The following is a 24,211-nucleotide window of genomic DNA, read 5'->3' as shown; positions in this document are numbered from 1 at the left end:
GTTTCAGAGTGGGTGGCAAGGAATAAGTTAGCCCTAAATATTTCTTAAACTGAAAGCATCTGTATTTGGAACAAAACATTCACTAAACCCTAAACCTCAACTAAAATTTGGAAATTGAGCAAGTTGAAATGCTAGATTGTAAACTGTCATGGTCAAAACATATTTATGCAGTAGTAGCTAAGATGGGGAGAAGTCTGTCTATAATAAAGCACTGCTCTACCTTCTTAACAACACTATCAACAAGGCAGGTCCTACAGGCCCTAGATTTGTTGCACCTTGACTACTGTTCAGTCGTTTGGTCAGGTGCCACAAAAAAGGACTTAGGAAAATTGCAATTGTCTCAGAACAGGGCAGCACGGCTGGCTCAGAACAGGGCAGCACGGCTGGCCCTTGGATGTACATAGAGAGCTAATATTAATAATATGCATGTCAATCTCTCCTGGCTGAAAGTGGAGGAGAGAGATTGACTTCATCATTACTTTTATTTATTGCGTTGTGAATTATTCAGATGAAATGTGTCAATATCTTTCTCTTTTAGTGAGGAGGGAGCCATGGAGAGAGAGAGAGAGAGAGAGAGAGAGAGAGAGAGAGAGAGAGAGAGAGAGAGAGAGAGAGAGAGAGAGAGAGAGAGAGAGACAGAGAGAGAGAGAGAGAGAGAGAGAGAGAGAGAGAGAGAGAGAGAGAGAGAGAGAGAGACAGAGAGAGACAGAGAGAGGCAGAGAGAGAGAGAGAGAGAGAGAGAGAGAGAGAGAGAGAGAGAGAGAGAGAGAGAGAGAGAGAGAGAGAGAGAGAGAGAGAGAGAAAGCTGAGAAATTCCGAACAAAGAAATGTTGCAACTCTTTACATTAACGTTGCCTTCATAAAGGGTTTCTGAAGGATTTATACTTAGTTCATCAACTGTTAATAAAACACAATGTGATGTCATAAGGTGAATGCACCAATTTGTAAGTCGCTCTGGATAAGAGCGTCTGCTAAATGACTGAAATGTAAATGTTAAATGTGAAGACACAAATAATTCATAAACAGTTCTAAGAAAACTCATGGGTTAAAATTGTGATATAATCATAATGAAACTAACATATGGACAAGTATTAAAGTCTTGAGAATCCTCCGAACACATAATCAATAAATATCCACGGCAGTAATACAGTTGATAAACATGACTTTATTCAGTTATTCATGTGTATTTGATTGACAGGAGTCATTCATGTCTATCAGAAATTAACCAGCGGCGTGATTCATCCCAGATAGAGGTTTGATGAGGATAGGCTGTAAGGCTTATGAGTCAATCACAGATCACTGAGAGACAGACTTATGAGTCAATCACAGATCACTGAGAGACAGACTTATGAGTCAATCACAGATCACTGAGAGACAGACTTATGAGTCAATCACAGATCACTGATAGACAGACTTATGAGTCAATCACAGATCACTGAGAGACAGACTTATGAGTCAATCACAGATCACTGATACACAGACTTATGAGTGGATGACAAGACGTTGCGGATAGGAGGATGAGGTCACCATGGTGTAAATGTAGGCTGGGGAGGTAGATGGATCGATACAGACAGAACATAATTTTTTGTAAATGTTTTAAATCATCAGTTCATCTTTTGAAATTAAAATCATCACAATTCTATCTTTAAACCTTGACCAGCTCTGCACTCTCAGAAACCAGCTTGGGTGCCTGTAGGAGAAAACAAGGTGATTAGTTGTTAAAATCAATTAATGTTCTCTCTCTACTGTTCTGTACCACCTCTCTTAATGAAACATGATGTTCTCTCTACTGTTCTGTACCACCTCTTAATGAAACATGATGTTCTCTCTCTACTGTTCTGTACCACCTCTCTTAATGAAACATGATGTTCTCTCTCTACTGTTCTGTACCACCTCTCTTAATGAAACATGATGTTCTCTCTACTGTTCTGTACCACCTCTCTTAATGAAACATGATGTTCTCTCTACTGTTCTGTACCACCTCTCTTAATGAAACATGATGTTCACTCTCTACTGTTCTGTACCCCCTCTCTTAATGAAACATGATGTTCTCTCTCTACTGTTCTGTACCACCTCTTAATGAAACATGATGTTCTTAATGAAACTCTCTACTGTTCTGTACCACCTCTCTTAATGAAACATGATGTTCTCTCTACTGTTCTGTACCACCTCTCTTAATGAAACATGATGACTGTTCTGTACCACCTCTCTTTGAAACATGATGTTCTCTCTACTGTTCTGTACCACCTCTTAATGAAACATGATGTTCTCTCTCTACTGTTCTGTACCACCTCTTAATGAAACATGATGTTCTCTCTACTGTTCTGTACCACCTCTCTTAATGAAACATGATGTTCTCTCTCTACTGTTCTGTACCACCTCTTAATGAAACATGATGTTCTCTCTACTGTTCTGTACCACTCTCTTAATGAAACATGATGTTTCTCTCTACTGTTCTGTACCACCTCTCTTAATGAAACATGATGTTCTTCTCTTAATGAAACATGACTCTCTGTTCTGTACCACCTCTCTTAATGAAACATGATGTTCTCTCTACTGTTCTGTACCACCTCTCTTAATGAAACATGATGTTCTCTCTACTGTTCTGTACTGTTCACCCTCTCTTAATGAAACATGATGTTCTCTCTACTGTTCTGTACCACCTCTCTTAATGAAACATGATGTTTCTCTCTACTGTTCTGTACCACCTCTCTTAATGAAACATGATGTTCTCTCTACTGTTCTGTACCACCTCTCTTAATGAAACATGATGTTTCTCTCTACTGTTCTGTACCACCTCTCTTAATGAAACATGATGTTTCTCTCTACTGTTCTGTACCACCTCTCTTAATGAAACATGATGTTCTCTCTACTGTTCTGTACCACCTCTCTTAATGAAACATGATGTTCTCTCTACTGTTCTGTACCACCTCTCTTAATGAAACATGATGTTTCTCTCTCTACTGTTCTGTGTTCTCACTGTTCTCTCTTAATGAAACATGATGTTCTCTCTACTGTTCTGTACCACCTCTCTTAATGAAACATGATGTTCTCTCTACTGTTCTGTACCACCTCTCTTAATGAAACATGATGTTCTCTCTACTGTTCTGTACCACTCTCTTAATGAAACATGATGTTCTGTTCTGTACCACCTCTCTTAATGAAACATGATGTTCTCTCTACTGTTCTGTACCACCTCTCTTAATGAAACATGATGTTTCTCTCTACTGTTCTGTACCACCTCTCTTAATGAAACATGATGTTCTCTCTACTGTTCTGTACCACCTCTCTTAATGAAACATGATGTTTCTCTCTACTGTTCTGTACCACCTCTCTTAATGAAACATGATGTTCTCTCTACTGTTCTGTACCACCTCTCTTAATGAAACATGATGTTCTCTCTACTGTTCTGTACCACCTCTCTTAATGAAACATGATGTTCTCTCTACTGTTCTGTACCACCTCTCTTAATGAAACATGATGATGTTCTCTTAATGAAACATGATGTTCTCTCTACTGTTCTGTACTTAATGAAACATGACTCTACTCTGTTAATGAAACATGATGTTCTCTCTACTGTTCTGTACCAGAACAGGGCAGCCTGTAGAACATCTCTTAATGAAACATGATGTTCTCTCTACTGTTCTGTACCACCTCTCTTAATGAAACATGATGTTCTCTCTACTGTTCTGTACCACCTCTCTTAATGAAACATGATGTTCTCTCTACTGTTCTGTACCACTCTCTTAATGAAACATGATGTACCACCTCTCTTAATGAAACATCTCTCTACTGTTCTGTACCACCTCTCTTAATGAAACATGATGTTCTCTCTACTGTTCTGTACCACTCTCTTAATGAAACATGATGTTCTCTCTACTGTTCTGTACCACTCTCTTAATGAAACATGATGTTCTCACTACTGTTCTGTCTCTTAATGAAACATGATGTTCTCTCTACTGTTCTGTACCACCTCTCTTAATGAAACATGATGTTCTCTCTACTGTTCTGTACCACCTCTCTTAATGAAACATGATGTTCTCTCTACTGTTCTGTACCACCTCTCTTAATGAAACATGATGTTCTCTCTACTGTTCTGTACCACCTCTTAATGAAACATGATGTTCTCTCTACTGTTCTGTACCACCTCTCTTAATGAAACATTGTGAAACATGATGTTCTCTCTCTACTGTTCTGTACCACCTCTCTTAATGAAACATGATGTTCTCTCTACTGTTCTGTACCACCTCTCTTAATGAAACATGATGTTCTCTCTACTGTTCTGTACCACCTCTCTTAATGAAACATGATGTTCTCTCTCTACTGTTCTGTACCACCTCTCTTAATGAAACATGATGTTCTCTCTACTGTTCTGTACCACCTCTCTTAATGAAACATGATGTTCTCTCTACTGTTCTGTACCACCTCTCTTAATGAAACATGATGTTTCTCTCTACTGTTCTGTACCACTCTCTTAATGAAACATGATGTTCTCTCTACTGTTCTGTACCACCTCTCTTAATGAAACATGATGTTCTCTCTACTGTTCTGTACCACCTCTCTTAATGAAACATGATGTTCTCTCTACTGTTCTGTACCACTCTCTTAATGAAACATGATGTTCTCTCTACTGTTCTGTACCACCTCTCTTAATGAAACATGATGTTCTCTCTACTGTTCTGTACCACCTCTCTTAATGAAACATGATGTTTCTCTGAAACATGATGTTCTCTCTACTGTTCTGTAATGAAACATGATGTTCTCTCTACTGTTCTTACCACCTCTCTTAATTAATGAAACATGATGTTTCTCTCTACTGTTCTGTACCACCTCTCTTAATGAAACATGATGTTCTCTCTACTGTTCTGTACCACCTCTCTTAATGAAACATGATGTTCTCTCTACTGTTCTGTACCACCTCTCTTAATGAAACATGATGTTCTCTCTACTGTTCTGTACCACCTCTCTTAATGAAACATGATGTTCTCTCTACTGTTCTGTACCACCTCTCTTAATGAAACATGATGTTCTCTCTACTGTTCTGTACCACCTCTCTTAATGAAACATGATGTTCTCTCTACTGTTCTGTACCACCTCTCTTAATGAAACATGATGTTCTCTCTACTGTTCTGTACCACCTCTCTTAATGAAACATGATGTTCTCTCTACTGTTCTGTACCACCTCTCTTAATGAAACATGATGTTCTCTCACTGTTCTCTCTTAATGAAACATGATGTTCTCTCTACTGTTCTGTACCACCTCTTAATGAAACATGATGTTCTCTCTACTGTTCTGTACCACCTCTTAATGAAACATGATGTTCTCTCTACTGTTCTGTACCACCTCTCTTAATGAAACATGATGTTCTCTCTACTGTTCTGTACCACCTCTCTTAATGAAACATGATGTTCTCTCTACTGTTCTGTACCACCTCTCTTAATGAAACATGATGTTCTCTCTACTGTTCTGTACCACCTCTCTTAATGAAACATGATGTTCTCTCTACTGTTCTGTACCACTGTTCTCTTAATGAAACATGATGTTCTCTCTACTGTTCTGTACCACTCTCTTAATGAAACATGATGTTCTCTCTACTGTTCTGTACCACTCTCTTAATGAAACATGATGTTCTCTCTACTGTTCTGTACCACCTCTCTTAATGAAACATGATGTTTCTCTACTGTTCTACCACCTCTCTTAATGAAACATGATGTTACCACTCTCTTAATGAAACTGTTCCACCTCTCTTAATGAAACATGATGTTCTCTCTACTGTTCTGTACCACCTCTCTTAATGAAACATGATGTTCTCTCTACTGTTCTGTACCACCTCTTAATGAAACATGATGTTCTCTCTACTGTTCTGTACCACCTCTCTTAATGAAACATGATGTTCTCTCTACTGTTCTGTACCACCTCTCTTAATGAAACATGATGTTCTCTCTCTACTGTTCTGTACCACCTCTCTTAATGAAACATGATGTTCTCTCTACTGTTCTGTACCACCTCTCTTAATGAAACATGATGTTCTCTCTACTGTTCTGTACCACCTCTCTTAATGAAACATGATGTTCTCTCTACTGTTCTGTACCACCTCTCTTAATGAAACATGATGTTCTCTCTACTGTTCTGTACCACCTCTCTTAATGAAACATGATGTTCTCTCTACTGTTCTGTTAATGAAACTGATACCACTGTTCTGTCTCTTAATGAAACATGATGTTCTCTCTACTGTTCTGTACCACCTCTCTTAATGAAACATGATGTTCTCTCTACTGTTCTGTACCACTCTCTTAATGAAACATGATGTTCTCTCTCTACTGTTCTGTACTGTTCTGTACCACTCTCTTAATGAAACATGATGTTCTCTCTACTGTTCTGTACCACCTCTCTTAATGAAACATGATGTTCTCTCTACTGTTCTGTACCACCTCTCTTAATGAAACATGATGTTCTCTCTACTGTTCTGTACCACCTCTCTTAATGAAACATGATGTTCTCTCTACTGTTCTGTACCACCTCTCTTAATGAAACATGATGTTCTCTCTACTGTTCTGTACCACCTCTCTTAATGAAACATGATGTTCTCTCTACTGTTCTGTACCACCTCTCTTAATGAAACATGATGTTCTCTCTACTGTTCTGTACCACCTCTCTTAATGAAACATGATGTTCTCTCTACTGTTCTGTACCACCTCTCTTAATGAAACATGATGTTCTCTCTACTGTTCTGTACCACCTCTCTTAATGAAACATGATGTTCTCTCTACTGTTCTGTACCACCTCTCTTAATGAAACATGATGTTCTCTCTACTGTTCTGTACCACCTCTCTTAATGAAACATGATGTTCTCTCTCTACTGTTCTGTACCACCTCTCTTAATGAAACATGATGTTCTCTCTACTGTTCTGTACCACCTCTCTTAATGAAACATGATGTTCTCTCTACTGTTCTGTACCACCTCTCTTAATGAAACATGATGTTCTCTCTACTGTTCTGTACCACCTCTCTTAATGAAACATGATGTTCTCTCTCTACTGTTCTGTACCACCTCTCTTAATGAAACATGATGTTCTCTCTACTGTTCTAATGAAACATGACCACTGTTCTCTCTTAATGAAACATGATGTTCTCTCTACTGTTCTGTACCACCTCTCTTAATGAAACATGATGTTCTCTCTACTGTTCTGTACCACCTCTCTTAATGAAACATGATGTTCTCTCTACTGTTCTGTTCTTAATGAAACATGATGTTTCTCTCTACTGTTCTGTACCACCTCTTAATGAAACATGATGTTCTCTCTACTGTTCTGTACCACCTCTCTTAATGAAACATGATGTTTCTCTCTACTGTTCTGTACCACCTCTCTTAATGAAACATGACTACTGTTCTGTACCACCTCTCTTAATGAAACATGATGTTCTCTCTACTGTTCTGTACCACCTCTCTTAATGAAACATGATGTTCTCTCTACTGTTCTGTACCACCTCTCTTAATGAAACATGATGTTCTCTCTCTACTGTTCTGTACCACCTCTCTTAATGAAACATGATGTTCTCTCTACTGTTCTGTACCACCTCTCTTAATGAAACATGATGTTCTCTCTCTACTGTTCTGTACCACCTCTCTTAATGAAACATGATGTTCTCTCTACTGTTCTGTACCACCTCTCTTAATGAAACATGATGTTCTCTCTACTGTTCTGTACCACCTCTCTTAATGAAACATGATGTTCTCTTAATCTACTGTTCTGTACCACCTCTCTTAATGAAACATGATGTTCTCTCTACTGTTCTGTACCACCTCTCTTAATGAAACATGATGTTCTCTCTACTGTTCTGTACCACCTCTCTTAATGAAACATGATGTTCTCTCTACTGTTCTGTACCACCTCTCTTAATGAAACATGATGTTCTCTCTACTGTTCTGTACCACCTCTCTTAATGAAACATGATGTTCTCTCTACTGTTCTGTACCACCTCTCTTAATGAAACATGATGTTCTCTCTACTGTTCTGTACCACCTCTCTTAATGAAACATGATGTTCTCTCTACTGTTCTGTACCACTCTCTTAATGAAACATGATGTTCTCTCTACTGTTCTGTACCACCTCTCTTAATGAAACTCTCTACTGTTCTGTACCACCTCTCTTAATGAAACATGATGTTCTCTCTACTGTTCTGTACCACCTCTCTTAATGAAACATGATGTTCTCTCTCTACTGTTCTGTACCACCTCTCTTAATGAAACATGATGTTCTCTCTACTGTTCTGTACCACCTCTTAATGAAACATGATGTTCTCTCTCTACTGTTCTGTACCACCTCTCTTAATGAAACATGATGTTCTCTCTCTACTGTTCTGTACCACTCTCTTAATGAAACATGATGTTCTCTCTACTGTTCTGTACCACCTCTCTTAATGAAACATGATGTTCTCTCTACTGTTCTGTCTCTTAATGAAACATGATGTTCTCTCTCTACTGTTCTGTACCACCTCTCTTAATGAAACATGATGTTCTCTCTACTGTTCTGTACCACCTCTTAATGAAACATGATGTTCTCTCTACTGTTCTGTACCACCTCTCTTAATGAAACATGATGTTCTCTCTACTGTTCTGTACCACCTCTCTTAATGAAACATGATGTTCTCTCTACTGTTCTGTACCACCTCTCTTAATGAAACATGATGTTCTCTCTACTGTTCTGTACCACCTCTCTTAATGAAACATGATGTTCTCTCTACTGTTCTGTACCACCTCTCTTAATGAAACATGATGTTTCTCTCTACTGTTCTGTACCACCTCTCTTAATGAAACTCTTAATGAAACATGATGTTCTCTCTACTGTTCTGTACCACCTCTCTTAATGAAACATGATGTTCTCTCTACTGTTCTGTACCACCTCTCTTAATGAAACATGATGTTCTCTCTCTGAAACTGTTCTGTACCACCTCTCTAATGAAACATGATGTTCTCTCTACTGTTCTGTACCACCTCTCTTAATGAAACATGATGTTCTCTCTACTGTTCTGTACCACTCTTTCTGTACATGATGTTCTCTCACTGTTCTGTACCACCTCTCTTAATGAAACATGATGTTCTCTCTCTACTGTTCTGTACCACCTCTCTTAATGAAACATGATGTTCTCTCTACTGTTCTGTACCACCTCTCTTAATGAAACATGATGTTCTCTCTACTGTTCTGTACCACCTCTCTTAATGAAACATGATGTTCTCTCTACTGTTCTGTACCACCTCTCTTAATGAAACATGATGTTCTCTCTACTGTTCTGTACCACCTCTCTTAATGAAACATGATGTTCTCTCTACTGTTCTGTACCACCTCTCTTAATGAAACATGATGTTCTCTCTCTACTGTTCTGTACCACCTCTCTTAATGAAACATGATGTTCTCTCTCTACTGTTCTGTACCACCTCTCTTAATGAAACATGATGTTCTCTCTACTGTTCTGTACCACCTCTCTTAATGAAACATGATGTTCTCTCTCTACTGTTCTGTACCACCTCTCTTAATGAAACATGATGTTCTCTCTCTACTGTTCTGTACCACCTCTCTTAATGAAACATGATGTTCTCTCTCTACTGTTCTGTACCACCTCTTAATGAAACATGATGTTCTCTCTACTGTTCTGTACCACCTCTCTTAATGAAACATGATGTTCTCTCTCTACTGTTCTGTACCACCTCTCTTAATGAAACATGATGTTCTCTCTACTGTTCTGTACCACCTCTCTTAATGAAACATGATGTTCTCTCTACTGTTCTGTACCACCTCTCTTAATGAAACATGATGTTCTCTCTACTGTTCTGTACCACCTCTCTAACAGAAACAGTCACACAAACAGTCTTAAGGTAATATGGTGTTTTGAGTGATGTTTTCCTCAATAAGGATGAAAGGGTTTGAACAGTGTGGAGCGGTGAGTGTTTACCTCCTCAGTGAAGCATGCTGCTTGGTCCTCAGCAGCACAGCACTTCTCCTTCATACTGTGATATTTAGTAGAGATGGACTTCAGGTGCTCCTCAGTGATGGTGGTCTTATGTCTGACCACACCATACAGTAGTCTGAGGACACACACACACACACACACACACACACACACACACACACACACACACACACACACACACACACACACACACACACACACACACACACACACACACACACACACACACACACACACACACACACACACACACACACACACACACACACACACACACACACACACACACACATACATTTTTGTTGTTGTTGGGGTGTGTGTATGTGTGAGCTCGTGCTCGTGTGTGTGTGTGTGTTAGTTTCATGCCTACGTGTGTTTAATTTGTGCCCACGTGTTTATTCACAGTGCGTTGGTAATATATCTCACTTCTTCCCAGAGAGCAGCAGCCCCTTGCTGTCCTTGGTGCAGAGCTCGGGGCCCATGTGGAAGTTGCTGGCATCCAGCTTTGGGGGCGTGAACTCTGTGTCAGGCTGGATGGCCAGGATACAGGTTCTCCTCATGGAGTAGGACTGGTTGCAGCAGTGCGCGATGCGGGGGTTAATGGTGGAGGGGTCGTAGTCCTCACATGTGGCGTCGATGGCGTCGGTCAGCTGTGGAGAGGACACATGGGTAATGCAGAGTAGAGTAGAGGACACATGGGTAATGCAGAGCAGAGTAGAGGACACACAGAGTAGAGTAGAGGACACATGGGTAATGCAGAGCAGAGTAGAGGACACATGGGTAATGCAGAGCAGAGTAGAGGACACATGGGTAATGCAGAGCAGAGTAGAGGACACATGGGTAATGCAGAGCAGAGTAGAGGACACATGGGTAATGCAGAGCAGAGGAGAGGACACATGGGTAATGCAGAGTAGAGGAGAGGACACATGGGTAATGCAGAGTAGAGGAGAGGACACATGGGTAATGCAGAGTAGAGGACACATGGGTAATGCAGAGTAGAGGACACATGGGTAATGCAGAGTAGAGGACACATGGGTAATGCAGAGTAGAGGACACATGGGTAATGCAGAGTAGAGGACACATGGGTAATGCAGAGCAGAGTAGAGGACACATGGGTAATGCAGAGCAGAGTAGAGGACACATGGGTAATGCAGAGCAGAGTAGAGGACACATGGGTAATGCAGAGTAGAGTAGAGGACACATGGGTAATGCAGAGTAGAGTAGAGGACACATGGGTAATGCAGAGCAGAGTAGAGGACACATGGGTAATGCAGATCAGAGTAGAGGACACATGGGTAATGCAGAGCAGAGTAGAGGACACATGGGTAATGCAGAGCAGAGTAGAGGACACATGGGTAATGCAGAGTAGAGTAGAGGACACATGGGTAATGTAGAGCAGAGTAGAGGACACATGGGTAATGCAGAGCAGAGGAGAGGACACATGGGTAATGCAGAGTAGAGTAGAGGACACATGGGTAATGCAGAGCAGTGTAGAGGACACATGGGTAATGCAGAGTAGAGTAGAGGACACATGGGTAATGCAGAGTAGAGTAGAGGACACATGGGTAATGCAGAGTCGAGGACACATGGGTAATGCAGAGTCGAGGACACATGGGTAATGCAGAGTCGAGGACACATGGGTAATGCAGAGTAGAGTAGAGGACACATGGGTAATGTAGAGTAGATGACACATGGGTAATGCAGAGTAGAGAAGAGGACACATGGGTAATGCAGAGTAGAGCAGAGCACAGTAGAGTAGAGAAGAGCACAGGACAGTAGAGGACAGTAGAGCACAGTACAGTAGAGCAGAGGACAGTACAGTACAGTACAGTAGATTACAGTACAGTAGATTACAGTACAGTAGAGTAGAGTACAGTAAATTACAGAAGAGGAGAGTACAGCAGAGGAGAGTACAGCAGAGGAGAGTACAGGAGAGTAGAGCAGAGTACAGTACAGTAGAGTACAGGAGAGTAGAGTAGAGTACAGTAGAGTACAGTAGAGTAGAGTACAGGAGAGTGGAGTACAGTAAATTACAGTACAGTACAGTAGAGTACAGTAGAGTACAGTAGAGTACAGTACAGTAGAGTACAGTAGAGTAGAGTACAGGAGAGTACAGCAGAGGAGAGTACAGCAGAGGAGAGTACAGCAGAGGAGAGTACAGCAGAGGAGAGTACAGCAGAGTAGAGCAGAGTACAGTACAGTAGAGGAGAGTACAGCAGAGTACAGCAGAGTACAGCAGAGGAGAGTACAGCAGAGGAGAGTACAGCAGAGGAGAGTACAGCAGAGTACAGCAGAGTACAGCAGAGGAGAGTACAGCAGAGGAGAGTACAGGAGAGTAGAGCAGAGTACAGCAGAGGAGAGTACAGGAGAGGAGAGTACAGGAGAGTAGAGTACAGGAGAGTAGAGCAGAGTACAATACAGTAGAGTACAGTACAGGAGAGTAGAGTACAGCAGAGTACACTAGAGTAGATGGTGTTGGTCAGCTGTGGTGACAGAAACAGAAAGGGGAGGGGTCAACACTGGGAAGAGCAGAGTGATTTAATATGAGGATGTAACATATCTAGAGAGACGTGGAGGGAGGGGGTAGTGGAGGGAGGGGGTAGTGGAGGGAGGCGGTAGTGGAAGTAGGGGGTAGTGGAAGTAGGGGGTAATGAAGGGAGGGGGTAGTGGAGGGAGGGGGTAGTGGAGAGAAAGGTAGGGAGGATGTGTGTGTGTGTGTGTGTCTGTGTGTCAGACCTTCTCCTCTGCACAAGGCAGGATGAAGTGGCCTGGCTCGTCCTTGCAGCAGTCATGGAGGACATCATGCACCCTCTCTGACACCATGTGGAGCTGGTCGAAGGAGGCCTGGGGCATTATCCTGGTGTAGTGCACCATCATACTGGTGGAGGAGGTGGTAGAGGAGTAGGTGGAGGAGGAGATGGAGGAGGTGGAGGAGGTGGTAGAGGAGGAGTAGGAGGTGGAGGAGGAAGAGGAGATGAGGAAGAGGAGGATGTGGAGGTGTAGGAGGTGGTAGAGGAGGAGGAGGTGGTAGAGGAGGAGGAGGATGTGGAGGAGTGGGAGGAGGTGGTGGAGGAGGAGGTGGTAGAGGAGGAGGAGTAGGTGGAGGTGGTAGAGGAGGAGGAGCAGGTGGAGGTGGTAGAGGAGGAGTAGCAGGTGGAGGTGGTAGAGGAGGAGTAGGAGGTGGAGTGGGAGGAGTAGGAGGTGGAGGTGGTAGAGGAGGAGTAGGATGTGATGGAGGAGGTGGTAGAGGAGGAGTAGGATGTGGAGGTGGTGGTAGAGGAGGAAGAGGAGCATGAGTTGATTGTTAATCAGTCATTAAGTAGTAATGTATTAAAAATAAACCATTCATAAATGACTAGTAAGCCATAAAGTAACGATCAATTCACCCATAAGTTGTTAGGCCTAAATGTGATGTTTAAGATCTCACCACATGAATCTCATCTCCTTTGACCGTTAATATCTCTGTGTTAAAGCGTGACCCCTCACCTCTTCTCAAAGGCGTTATTGTTCATCCCAGTCTCAACAGCACACATCTTCTTGAAGTAGTCAGTCTCATCAGTGATCTTCTTATCAATATCACTTCCTGCCAGCTGGGGACAGAACCACTCATACAGTTGGTATGATGCCACATAACAGGGCAGAGGCCATTATTATGGTCTAAAAATACTAGGAATTCAGTGCTAGCCTGCTGTGTCAAAGCCAACAACCATCAGCTATTAGCTCAGGGGAGTTAATGCAAGTATTGAGGTCAAGGCAAGGTTACATATCACAGACTGATATATAGTGTACCTAGCTAGGTTACATATCACAGACTGATATATAGTGTACCTAGCTAGGTTACACATCACAGACTGATATATAGTGTACCTAGCTAGGTTACATATCACAGACTGATATATAGTGTACCTAGCTAGGTTACACATCACAGACTGATATATAGTGTACCTAGCTAGGTTACACATCACAGACTGATATATAGTATACCTAGCTAGGTTACACATCACAGACTGATATATAGTGTAACTAGCCAGGTCTTCTGATAAGAGAAGACAAGACATGGTCAACTTTGTTGTCCCCAAAGTTGTTAGGCCTGGTCTTGGGTTGGGGTTAATATGGAAATCTTTGTTGTCCCCAAAGGGAATTGGTCTTGGGTTGAGGTTAGTATGGACATCTTTGTTGTCCCCAAAAGGAATTGGTCTTGGGTTGGGGTTAATATGGAAATCTTTGTTGTCCCCAAAGGGAATTGGTCTTGGGTTGAGGTTAGTATGGAAATCTTTGTTGTCCCCAAAGGGAATTGGTCTTGGGTTGGGGTTAGTATGGAAATCTTTGTTGTCCCCAAAGGGAATTGGTCTTGGGTTGGGGTTAGTATGGAAACCACACATGGTTAATACATACAGCGGTTTTGACACACTCTGCATGGTCCTCCTTGTCACAGCACTGGAGCAAGGCCTGCTCAGCCTCCTTGGCGAACCTCAGTATCACCTGCTGAGACGACTCAGGGTGACGCACTGAGATCTCATACACCAACCTGCCGATCAGGACAGACCATATACAGAGAGTCAGTAGTCAGACAGCCAATCAGGACAGACCGTACACAGTCGTTTAGTCAATAGCAACACCCCATACAAAGTCAGAATTGTGTGTATAGGCAGCTTTTCCAGATGTGTGTGTGTGTGTGTGTGTGTGTGTGTGTGTGTGTGTGTGTGTGTGTGTGTGTGTGTGTGTGTGTGTGTGTGTGTGTGTGTGTGTGTGTGTGTGTGTGTGTGTGTGTGTGTGTGTGTGTGTGTGTGTGTGTGTGTGTGTGTGTGTGTGTGTGAATACATACTTCCCCATGGCTTCATCCGGGGTCTTGGTAAAGGTCTGGCAGACTGCTGCTATGTCAGTGTGAACGTCGTAGTGCTCAGACAGACCGTCTGGCTTAGCGTCTGGCTTCATGGCCTCAACACAGGACCCTCTGTGTACTGCATCCTCCTTACAGCATGCAGACAGACCCGCCGCGCGAGACAACACACTCTTATCAGCACACACCTCATCCACCAGGGTCTTCTGTTTGGGGGGATACACACACAGGCAGGAAGAGTCAGGGACACAAATACATGTATATGCAGACACACACACACATCCAATAGAAAGAGGCTGAGAGGTGAGAGGCTAAGAGGTGAGAGGCTGAGAGGTGAGAGGATGAGAGGCTAAGAGGTGAGAGGATGAGAGGCTAAGAGGTGAGAGGCTAAGAGGTGAGAGAGAGGATGAGAGGCTAAGAGGTGAGAGGCTGAGAGGTGAGAGGATGAGGTGAGAGACTGATCGGCTAAGAGGTGAGAGGATGAGGTGAGAGGCTAAGAGGTGAGAGACTGATCGGCTAAGAGGTGAGAGGATGAGGTGAGAGGCTAAGAGGTGAGAGGCTGAGAGGTGAGAGGATGAAGTGAGAGACTGATCGGCTGAGAGGTGAGGGGCTAAGAGGTGAGGGGCTAAGAGCTGAGGGGCTAAGAGGAGAGAGGCTAAGAGGTGAGAGGCTAAGAGGTGAGAGGCTAAGAGGTGAGGGCTAAGAGGCTAAGAGGTGAGAGGCTAAGAGGTGAGAGGCTAAGAGGCTAAGAGAGTGAAAGATTAAAAGGTAAACAGAGGAAATGAAAGCGTTTTAAAAGAGAGGAGGAACTAAAAGAGAAATCCACCAACAAAAAGAGAGGACTAGAGAGAAGACATAGTTTACCCTCTCCTTCATGCATGTGACCATGTCTCCGCTGCAGCAGGGGGCAACAGTCGCTACGATCTTGTCTACCATGCCTCCCATCTCCTGGAAAGTGGCCTGAGGCATCTTCTGACTGTACTGGATCAGCTTCCTGTTAGAACAGACAGACACACGCGTCAACCAATGGGACTGGCCCAAGGGCGGGCTCACCTGGCTCTCAGCCAATTAGAACCATAGAAATTTAGATTGACGTGTCCTACTTGGCCTTGACAACGCGGTCTCCATATTTCTTGTGGACGATGCACAGGGCCTTGAGTTCAGTCACGCGATTCCCGACGGCGCGTTGGAAAGTAGCTTTCTTGAAAAGAGAGAGAGAGAATGTTTACGTTGGCTATATAGGTGCTTTATCTGTCCATGCCAATAAATATTATTGAAATGAATTGAGAGAGAGACTGCATACAAAATGGCACCCTATTCTCTCATATGGTTCTAGTCAAAAGTAGAGTACAGTATAGAAAATAGGGTGCGATCTGACGCCTCCTGACCTTGGTGTCGAAGCAAGTCTGGGCCTCAGCCTCTCCACAACAGCTAGTCAGAACCTCTCCATAAGCTTTGGCGATAGCCAGGATCACATGTGGTTGTACCATCGTGTTACTCTTGGAGAACTTGAAGATGAACCTGAAACACACACACACACACACACACACACACACACACACACACACACACACACACACACACACACACACACACACACACACACACACACACACACACACACACACACACACACACACACACACACACACAGTAAATTCCAGAAAAACACTCCATACTGCTCAGCGGCCTAACACAGTATTTTAGCTGGTGTAGTCTCAAGTCGATGGTCTCTAGTCGATGGTGTGGTCTCTAGTCGATGGTGTGGTCTCTAGTCGATTGTATGGTCTCTAGTCGATGGTATGGTCTCTAGTCGATGGTATGGTCTCTAGTCGATGGTGTGGTCTCTAGTCGATGGTGTGGTCTCTAGTCGATTGTATGGTCTCTAGTCGATGGTATGGTCTCTAGTCGATGGTATGGTCTCTAGTCGATGGTGTGGTCTCTAGTCGATGGTGTGGTCTCTAGTGGATGGTGTGGTCTCTAGTGGATGGACTCAAGTCGATGGTCTCTAGTCGATGGTGTAGTCTAGTCGATGGTGTGGTCTCTAGTCGATGGTGTGGTCTCTAGTCGATGGTGTAGTCTCTAGTCGATAGTGTGGTCTCTAGTCGATGGTGTGGTCTCTAGTCGATAGTGTGGTCTTTAGTCGATGGTGTGGTCTCTAGTCGATGGTGTGGTCTCTAGTCGATGGTGTGGTCTCTAGTGGATAGTGTGGTCTCTAGTCGATGGTATGGTCTCTAGTTGATGGTGTGGTCTCTAGTTGATGGTGTGGTCTCAAGTCGATAGTCTCTAACCGATGGTGTGGTCTCTAGTTGATGGTGTGGTCTCTAGTGGATAGTGTGGTCTCTAGTCGATGGTGTGGTCTCTTGTCGATAGTGTGGTCTCTAGTTGATGGTGTGGTCTCTTGTCGATGGTCTCTAGTCGATGGTGTGGTCTTAAGTCGATGGTGTGGTTTCTAATCAATGGTGTGGTCTCTAGTTGATGGTGTGGTCTCTAGTTGATAGTGTGGTCTCTAGTCGATGGTGTGGTCTCTAGTCGATGCGTGGTCTCTAGTCGATGGTGTGGTCTCTAGTTGATGGTGTGGTCTCTTGTCGATGGTCTCTAGTCGATGGTGTGGTCTCTAGTTGATGGTGTGGTCTCTAGTCAATGATCTCTAGTCGATGGTGTGGTCTCTAGTCGATGGTGTGGTCTCTAGTTGATGGTGTGGTCTCTAGTAGATGGTGTGGTCTCTAGTGGATAGTGTGGTCTCTAGTCGATGGGATGGTCTCTAGTTGATGGTGTGGTCTCTAGTCGATGGTGTGGTCTCTAGTCGATGGTGTGGTCTCTAGTCGATGGTGTGGTCTCTAGTCGATGGTGTGGTCTCTAGTCGATGGTGTGATCTCTAGTTGATAGTGTGGTCTCTAGTCGATGGTGTGGTCTCTAGTCGATGCGTGGTCTCTAGTCGATGGTGTGGTCTCAAGTCGATAGTCTCTAATCGATGTTGTGGTCTCTAGTTGATGTTGTGGTCTCTAGTTGATGGTGTGGTCTCTAGTGGATAGTGTGGTCTCTAATCGATGGTGTGGTCTCATAGTCGATGGTGTGGTCTCTAGTTGATGTTGTGGTCTCTAGTGGATAGATGGTCTCTCTGCATGTCTCTATATCGATGGTGTGGTCTCTAATCTCTCAAGATGGTGTGGTCTCTAGTCGATGGTGTGGTCTCACTGGTTGACAACTCCATGGTCTCTCCTCGAGTGGTCTCTACCCTGTCGATGATGTGGTCTCATGCTCTACATCATGGATGGTCTCTAATCGATGGTGTGGTCTCTAGGATAGTGTGGTCTCTAATCAGATGCACTTGTCATCTCCCGTGGTTCTCTAGTCGATGGCTGGGCTGTGGTCTCTAGTCAGATGGTGTGGTCTCAGTTGATGGTCTCTCTGGTCTCCGCTACAGTCGATGGTGTGGTCTCTAGTCGATGGTACCTCCAGGCTCTCACCCAAAGTTGATGGTGTCCTACCACTGAGGAAGTCTCTCGATGGTGTGGTCTCTAGTTGATGGTGCCCTGGCCCCTAGTGGATGGTGTGGTCTCAGTCGATGGACAGTGTGGTCTCCAGTCGATGGTGTGGTCTCTAGTCGATGGTGTGGTCTCTCTAGTTGTGACTGGTCCCACTGGATGTTGATGGTGTGGTCTAAGTGATGGTGTGGTCTCTAGTCGATGGTGTGGTCTCAAGTCGATGGTCTCTAGTCGATGGTGTGGTCTCTAGTCGATGGTGTGGTCTCTAGTCGATGGTGTGGTCTCAAGTCGATGGTCTCTAATCGATGGTGTGGTCTCTAGTCGATGGTGTGGTCTCAAGTCGATGGTCTCTAATCGATGGTGTGGTCTCTAGTCAATGGTGTGGTCTCTAGTCGATGGTGTGGTCTCTAGTCGATGGTGTGGTCTCTAGTCGATGGTGTGGTCTCTAGTCGATGGTGTGGTCTCAAGTCGATGGTGTGGTCTCAAGTCGATGGTGTGGTCTCAAGTCGATGGTGTGGTCTCAAGCGATGGTCTCTAATCGATGGTGTGGTCTCTAGTCGATGGTGTGGTCTCTAGTCGTTGGTCTCTAGTCGATGGTGTGGTCTCTAGTGGATAGTGTGGTCTCTAGTGGATGGTGTGGTCTCTAGTCGATGGTCTCTAGTCGATGGTGTGGTCTCTAGTCGATGGTGTGGTCTCTAGTCGATGGTCTCTAGTCGATGGTGTGGTCTCTAGTTGATGGTGTGGTCTCTAGTGGATAGTGTGGTCTCTAGTCGATGGTGTGGTCTCTTGTCGATAGTGTGGTCTCTTGTCGATAGTGTGGTCTCTTGTCGATCGTCTCTAGTCGATGGTGTGGTCTCAAGTCGATGGTGTGGTCTCTAATCAATGGTGTGGTCTCTAGTCGATGGTGTGGTCTCAAGTCGATGGTGTGGTCTCAAGTCGATGGTGTGGTCTCTAGTTGATAGTGTGGTCTCTAGTCGATGGTGTGGTCTCTAGTCGATGCGTGGTCTCTAGTCTATGGTGTGGTCTCTAGTTGATGGTGTGGTCTCTTGTCGGTGGTCTCTAGTCGATGGTGTGGTCTCAAGTCGATGGTGTGGTCTCTAATCAATGGTGTGGTCTCTAGTTGATGGTGTGGTCTCTAGTCAATGATCTCTAGTCGATGGTGTGGTCTCTAGTCGATGGTGTGGTCTCTAGTTGATGGTGTGGTCTCTAGTAGATGGTGTGGTCTCTAGTGGATAGTGTGGTCTCTAGTGGATAGTGTGGTCTCTAGTCGATGCGTGGTCTCTAATCAATGGTGTGGTCTCTAGTCGATGGTGTGGTCTCAAGTCGATGGTGTGGTCTCAAGTCGATGGTGTGGTCTCTAATCAATGTTGTGGTCTCAAGTCGATAGTGTGGTCTCTAGTCGATGGTATGGTCTCTAGTTGAAGGTGTGGTCTCTAGTGGATAGTGTGGTCTCTAATCGATGGTGTGGTCTATAGTCGATGGTGTGGTCTCTAGTTGATGGTGTGGTCTCTAGTGGATAGTGTGGTCTCTAATCGATGGTGTGGTCTATAGTCGATGGTGTGGTCTCTAATCAAGGATGTATTCTCTAGTCGATGGTGTGGTCTCTAGTCGATGGTGTGGTCTCAAGTTGATGGTCTCTAATCGATGATGTGGTCTCTAATCGATGGTGTGGTCTCAAGTTGATGGTCTCTAATCGATGGTGTGGTCTCTAGTCGATGGTGTGGTCTCAAGTCGATGGTGTGGTCTCTAATCAATGGTGTGGTCTCAAGTTGATGGTCTCTAATCGATGGTGTGGTCTCAAGTTGATGGTCTCTAATCGATGGTGTGGTCTCTAATCGATGGTGTGGTCTCAAGTCGATGTTGTGGTCTCTTGTCGATGGTCTCTAATCAATGTTGTGGTCTCTAGTCGATGGTGTGGTCTCTAGTCGATGGTGTGGTCTCTAGTCGATGGTCTCTAATCGATGGTGTGGTCTCTAGTCGATGGTGTGGTCTCTAGTCGATGGTGTGGTCTCTAGTCGATGGTCTCTAGTCGATGGTGTGGTCTCTAGTCGATGGTCTCTAGTCGATGGTCTCTAGTCGATGGTGTGGTCTCTAGTCGATGGTCTCTAGTCGATGGTGTGGTCTCTAGTCGATGGTGTGGTCTCTAGTCGATGGTCTCTAGTCGATGGTGTGGTCTCTAGTCGATGGTGTGGTCTCAAGTCGATGGTCTCTAATTGATGGTGTGGTCTCAAGTTGATGGTCTCTAATCGATGGTGTGGTCTCAAGTTGATGGTCTCTAATCAATGGTGTAGTCTCTAATCGATGGTGTGGTCTCAAGTCGATGGTGTGGTCTCTAGTCGATGGTGTGGTCTCTAGTCGATGGTGTGGTCTCTAGTCGATGGTCTCTAGTCGATGGTGTGGTCTCTAGTCGATGGTGTGGTCTCTAGTCGATGGTCTCTAGTCGATGGTGTGGTCTCTAGTCGATGGTGTGGTCTCAAGTCGATGGTCTCTAGTCGATGGTGTGGTCTCTAGTCGATGGTGTGGTCTCAAGTCGATGGTGTGGTCTCAAGTTGATGGTCTCTAGTCGATGGTGTAATCTCTAGTCGATGGTGTAATCTCTAGTCGATGGTGTGGTCTCTAGTCGATGGTGTGGTCTCAAGTTGACGGTCTCTAATTGATGGTGTAGTCTCAAGTTGATGGGCTCTAATCGATGGTGTGGTCTCAAGTCGATGGTCTCTAATCGATGGTGTGGTCTCTAGTCAATGGTGTGGTCTCAAGTCGATGGTCTCTAATCGATGGTGTGGTCTCTAGTCAATGGTGTGGTCTCAAGTCGATGGTGTGGTCTCAAGTCGATGGTGTGGTCTCAAGTCGATGGTGTGGTCTCAAGTCGATGGTGTGGTCTCTAGTCAATGGTGTGGTCTCAAGTCGATGGTGTGGTCTCAAGTCGAGTGTGGACACTTACCTCCCAACAAAAGCCTTGTGGTCCTTCTTGAAGTCTTCACACTGGTCTGCAGCGGGCAGCTCAGCTTTGAGGGACAGGTCCCGAGGAATCTACAATCAATCAATCAACCACTCAATCAATCAGTAACCCGGTCTACACCCCAAAGAGCAAGCAGAAGGAAGAAACCTAGATAGGAGACCTGGCTCAGAGGGAGGGGTGGTCCATTCTACCTTGGCCTTGTGGTCCAGGAAGCAGTGTGTCCTCTCAGCGGCAGTCTTCTCACAACACATCTTCAGATGGTTCTTCTCCACCAGGGTCTCAGAGGAACACACCGCGCTCTGGAACAGGTCCGCCTGCGCACGCACGCACGCACACACACACACACACACACACACACACACACACACACACACACACACACACACACACACACACACACACACACACACACACACACACACACACACACACACACACACACACACACACACACACACACACACACACACACACACACACACACACACACACACACACAAATAGGAGTATACCGTTTAGCCTGCAGAGAGTGCTATTATATCAGAACAGTTTCAACTGAAACAGTTGGAAACATTAGTCACTAATGCCCAATTCCATACCTACCCATACCTCTGGCCCCTACCTTCCCCTGGCCAGGCTGGCCAAATGTTAAATGTAAAGTTGTGTGATGAGGATGATGAGGTGTGATAAGGATGATGAGATGTGATAAGGATGATGAGGTGTGATAAGGATGGTGAGGTGTGATAAGGATGATGAGGTGTGATAAGGATGATGAGGTGTGATAAGGATGATGAGATGTGATAAGGATATGATGAGGTGTGATAAGGATGATGAGGTGTGATGAGGTGTGATAAGGATGATGAGGTGTGATAAGGATGATGAGGTGTGATCAGGATGATGAGGTGTGATAAGGATGATGAGGTGTGATCAGGATGATGAGATGTGATCAGGATGATGGGGTGTGATAAGGATGATGAGGTGTGATAAGGATGATGAGGTGTGATCAGGATGATGAGGTGTGATCAGGATGATGAGGTGTGATCAGGATGATGAGGTGTGATCAGGATGATGAGGTGTGATAAGGATGATGAGGTGTGATAAGGATGATGAGGTGTGATCAGGATGATGAGGTGTGATCAGGATGATGAGGTGTGATCAGGATGATGAGGTGTGATCAGGATGATGAGGTGTGATAAGGATGATGAGGTGGGATCAGGATGATGAGGTGGGATCAGGATGATGAGGTGTGATCAGGATGATGAGATGTGATAAGGATGATGAGGTGTGATAAGGATGATAAGGATGATGAGGTGTGATAAGGATGATGAGGTGGGATCAGGATGATGAGATGTGATAAGGATGATGAGGTGTGATAAGGATGATGAGGTGTGATAAGGATGATGAGATGTGATAAGGATGATGAGGTGTGATCAGGATGATGAGGTGTGATAAGGATGATGAGGTGTGATAAGGATGATGAGGTGTGATAAGGATGATGAGATGTGATAAGGATGATGAGGTGTGATAAGGATGATGAGATGTGATAAGGATGATGAGGTGTGATAAGGATGATGAGGTGTGATAAGGATGATGAGGTGTGATCAGGATGATGGGGTATGATACGGATGATGAGGTGTGATGAGGTGTGATCAGGATGATGGGGTATGATCAGGATGATGAGGTGTGATCAGGATGATGGGGTATGATACGGATGATGAGGTGTGATGAGGTGTGATCAGGATGATGGGGTATGATAAGGATGGTGAGGTGTGATCAGGATGATGAGGTGTGATCAGGATGATGGGGTGTGATACGGATGATGAGGTGTGATAAGGATGATGAGGTGTGATAAGGATGATGAGGTGTGATACGGATGATGAGGTGTGATCAGGATGATGGGGTATGATACGGATGATGAGGTGTGATGAGGTGTGATCAGGATGATGGGGTATGATACGGATGATGAGGTGTGATCAGGATGATGGGGTATGATACGGATGATGAGGTGTGATGAGGTGTGATCAGGATGATGGGGTATGATAAGGATGGTGAGGTGTGATCAGGATGATGAGGTGTGATCAGGATGATGGGGTGTGATACGGATGATGAGGTGTGATAAGGATGATGAGGTGTGATAAGGATGATGAGGTGTGATACGGATGATGAGGTGTGATAAGGATGATGAGGTGTGATAAGGATGATGAGGTGTGATAAGGATGATGAGGTATGATAAGGATGATGAGATGTGATAAGGATGATGAGATGTGATAAGGATGATGAGGTGTGATAAGGATGATGAGATGTGATAAGGATGATGAGGTGTGATAAGGATGATGAGGTGGGATCAGGATGATGAGGTGGGATCAGGATGATGAGGTGTGATAAGGATGATGAGGTGTGATAAGGATGATGAGGTGTGATAAGGATGATGAGGTGTGATAAGGATGATGAGGTGTGATCAGGATGATGAGGTGTGATAAGGATGGTGAGGTGTGATCAGGATGATGAGGTGTGATAAGGATGGTGAGGTGTGATCAGGATGATGAGGTGTGATCAGGATGATGAGGTATGATACGGATGATGGGGTATGATACGGATGATGAGGTGTGATACGGATGATGAAATGATAGGTGTTTCTCACCACATCTCTGTCGCAGTCCTCTGGAGGAGTGTCTGAGCAGCATTTGACGCCCATCGCTAAGGCCTCCGCGATGAGAGGCACCAAGTCACCCAACGTACTAACGGGAAGATTCTGAGCCAGCCCTACAAGGATCCTACACGCACACACAGTCAGTCAGATGATGCATGAAACCAAAACATGAACACACAGTTTACTGACTGAACTCATTGTTACTTGTGGTTAGAGCATTGGGCCAGTAACCGAAAGGTTGCTGGATCGAATCCCCGAGCTGACAAATATTTAGTTCTGCCCCAGAACAAGGCAGAGTTAACCC

General features: G+C 44.4%; 1 protein-coding gene across 1 annotated transcript in view; it reads right to left on the bottom strand.

Annotated features, from left to right (window-relative positions):
• Positions 1-1,145: 1,145 nt before the first annotated feature.
• Positions 1,146-24,211, bottom strand: part of gc (GC vitamin D binding protein) — a 24,376-nt gene continuing 1,310 nt past the window's right edge. Inside the window, exons 2-14 of the mRNA XM_046335416.1 lie at positions 23,899-24,031; positions 21,449-21,571; positions 21,240-21,328; positions 16,199-16,331; positions 15,914-16,011; positions 15,675-15,804; positions 14,796-15,016; positions 14,366-14,498; positions 13,457-13,560; positions 12,707-12,848; positions 10,397-10,620; positions 9,953-10,085; positions 1,146-1,690 (exon numbers count right to left, since the gene is read on the bottom strand). Of these exons, the coding sequence (XP_046191372.1) occupies positions 1,646-1,690; positions 9,953-10,085; positions 10,397-10,620; positions 12,707-12,848; positions 13,457-13,560; positions 14,366-14,498; positions 14,796-15,016; positions 15,675-15,804; positions 15,914-16,011; positions 16,199-16,331; positions 21,240-21,328; positions 21,449-21,571; positions 23,899-24,031 (1,708 nt within the window). The 3' untranslated portion in view covers positions 1,146-1,645. The remainder of the gene's footprint in view (positions 1,691-9,952; positions 10,086-10,396; positions 10,621-12,706; positions 12,849-13,456; positions 13,561-14,365; positions 14,499-14,795; positions 15,017-15,674; positions 15,805-15,913; positions 16,012-16,198; positions 16,332-21,239; positions 21,329-21,448; positions 21,572-23,898; positions 24,032-24,211) is intronic.

Source organism: Oncorhynchus gorbuscha, unplaced genomic scaffold, assembly GCF_021184085.1.
Source record: "Oncorhynchus gorbuscha isolate QuinsamMale2020 ecotype Even-year unplaced genomic scaffold, OgorEven_v1.0 Un_scaffold_745, whole genome shotgun sequence".
Taxonomy (NCBI): Eukaryota; Metazoa; Chordata; class Actinopteri; order Salmoniformes; family Salmonidae; genus Oncorhynchus; species Oncorhynchus gorbuscha.
The sequence above is the reverse complement of the archived record's forward strand: the minus strand, read 5'-3'. Positions and strand labels throughout refer to the sequence as shown.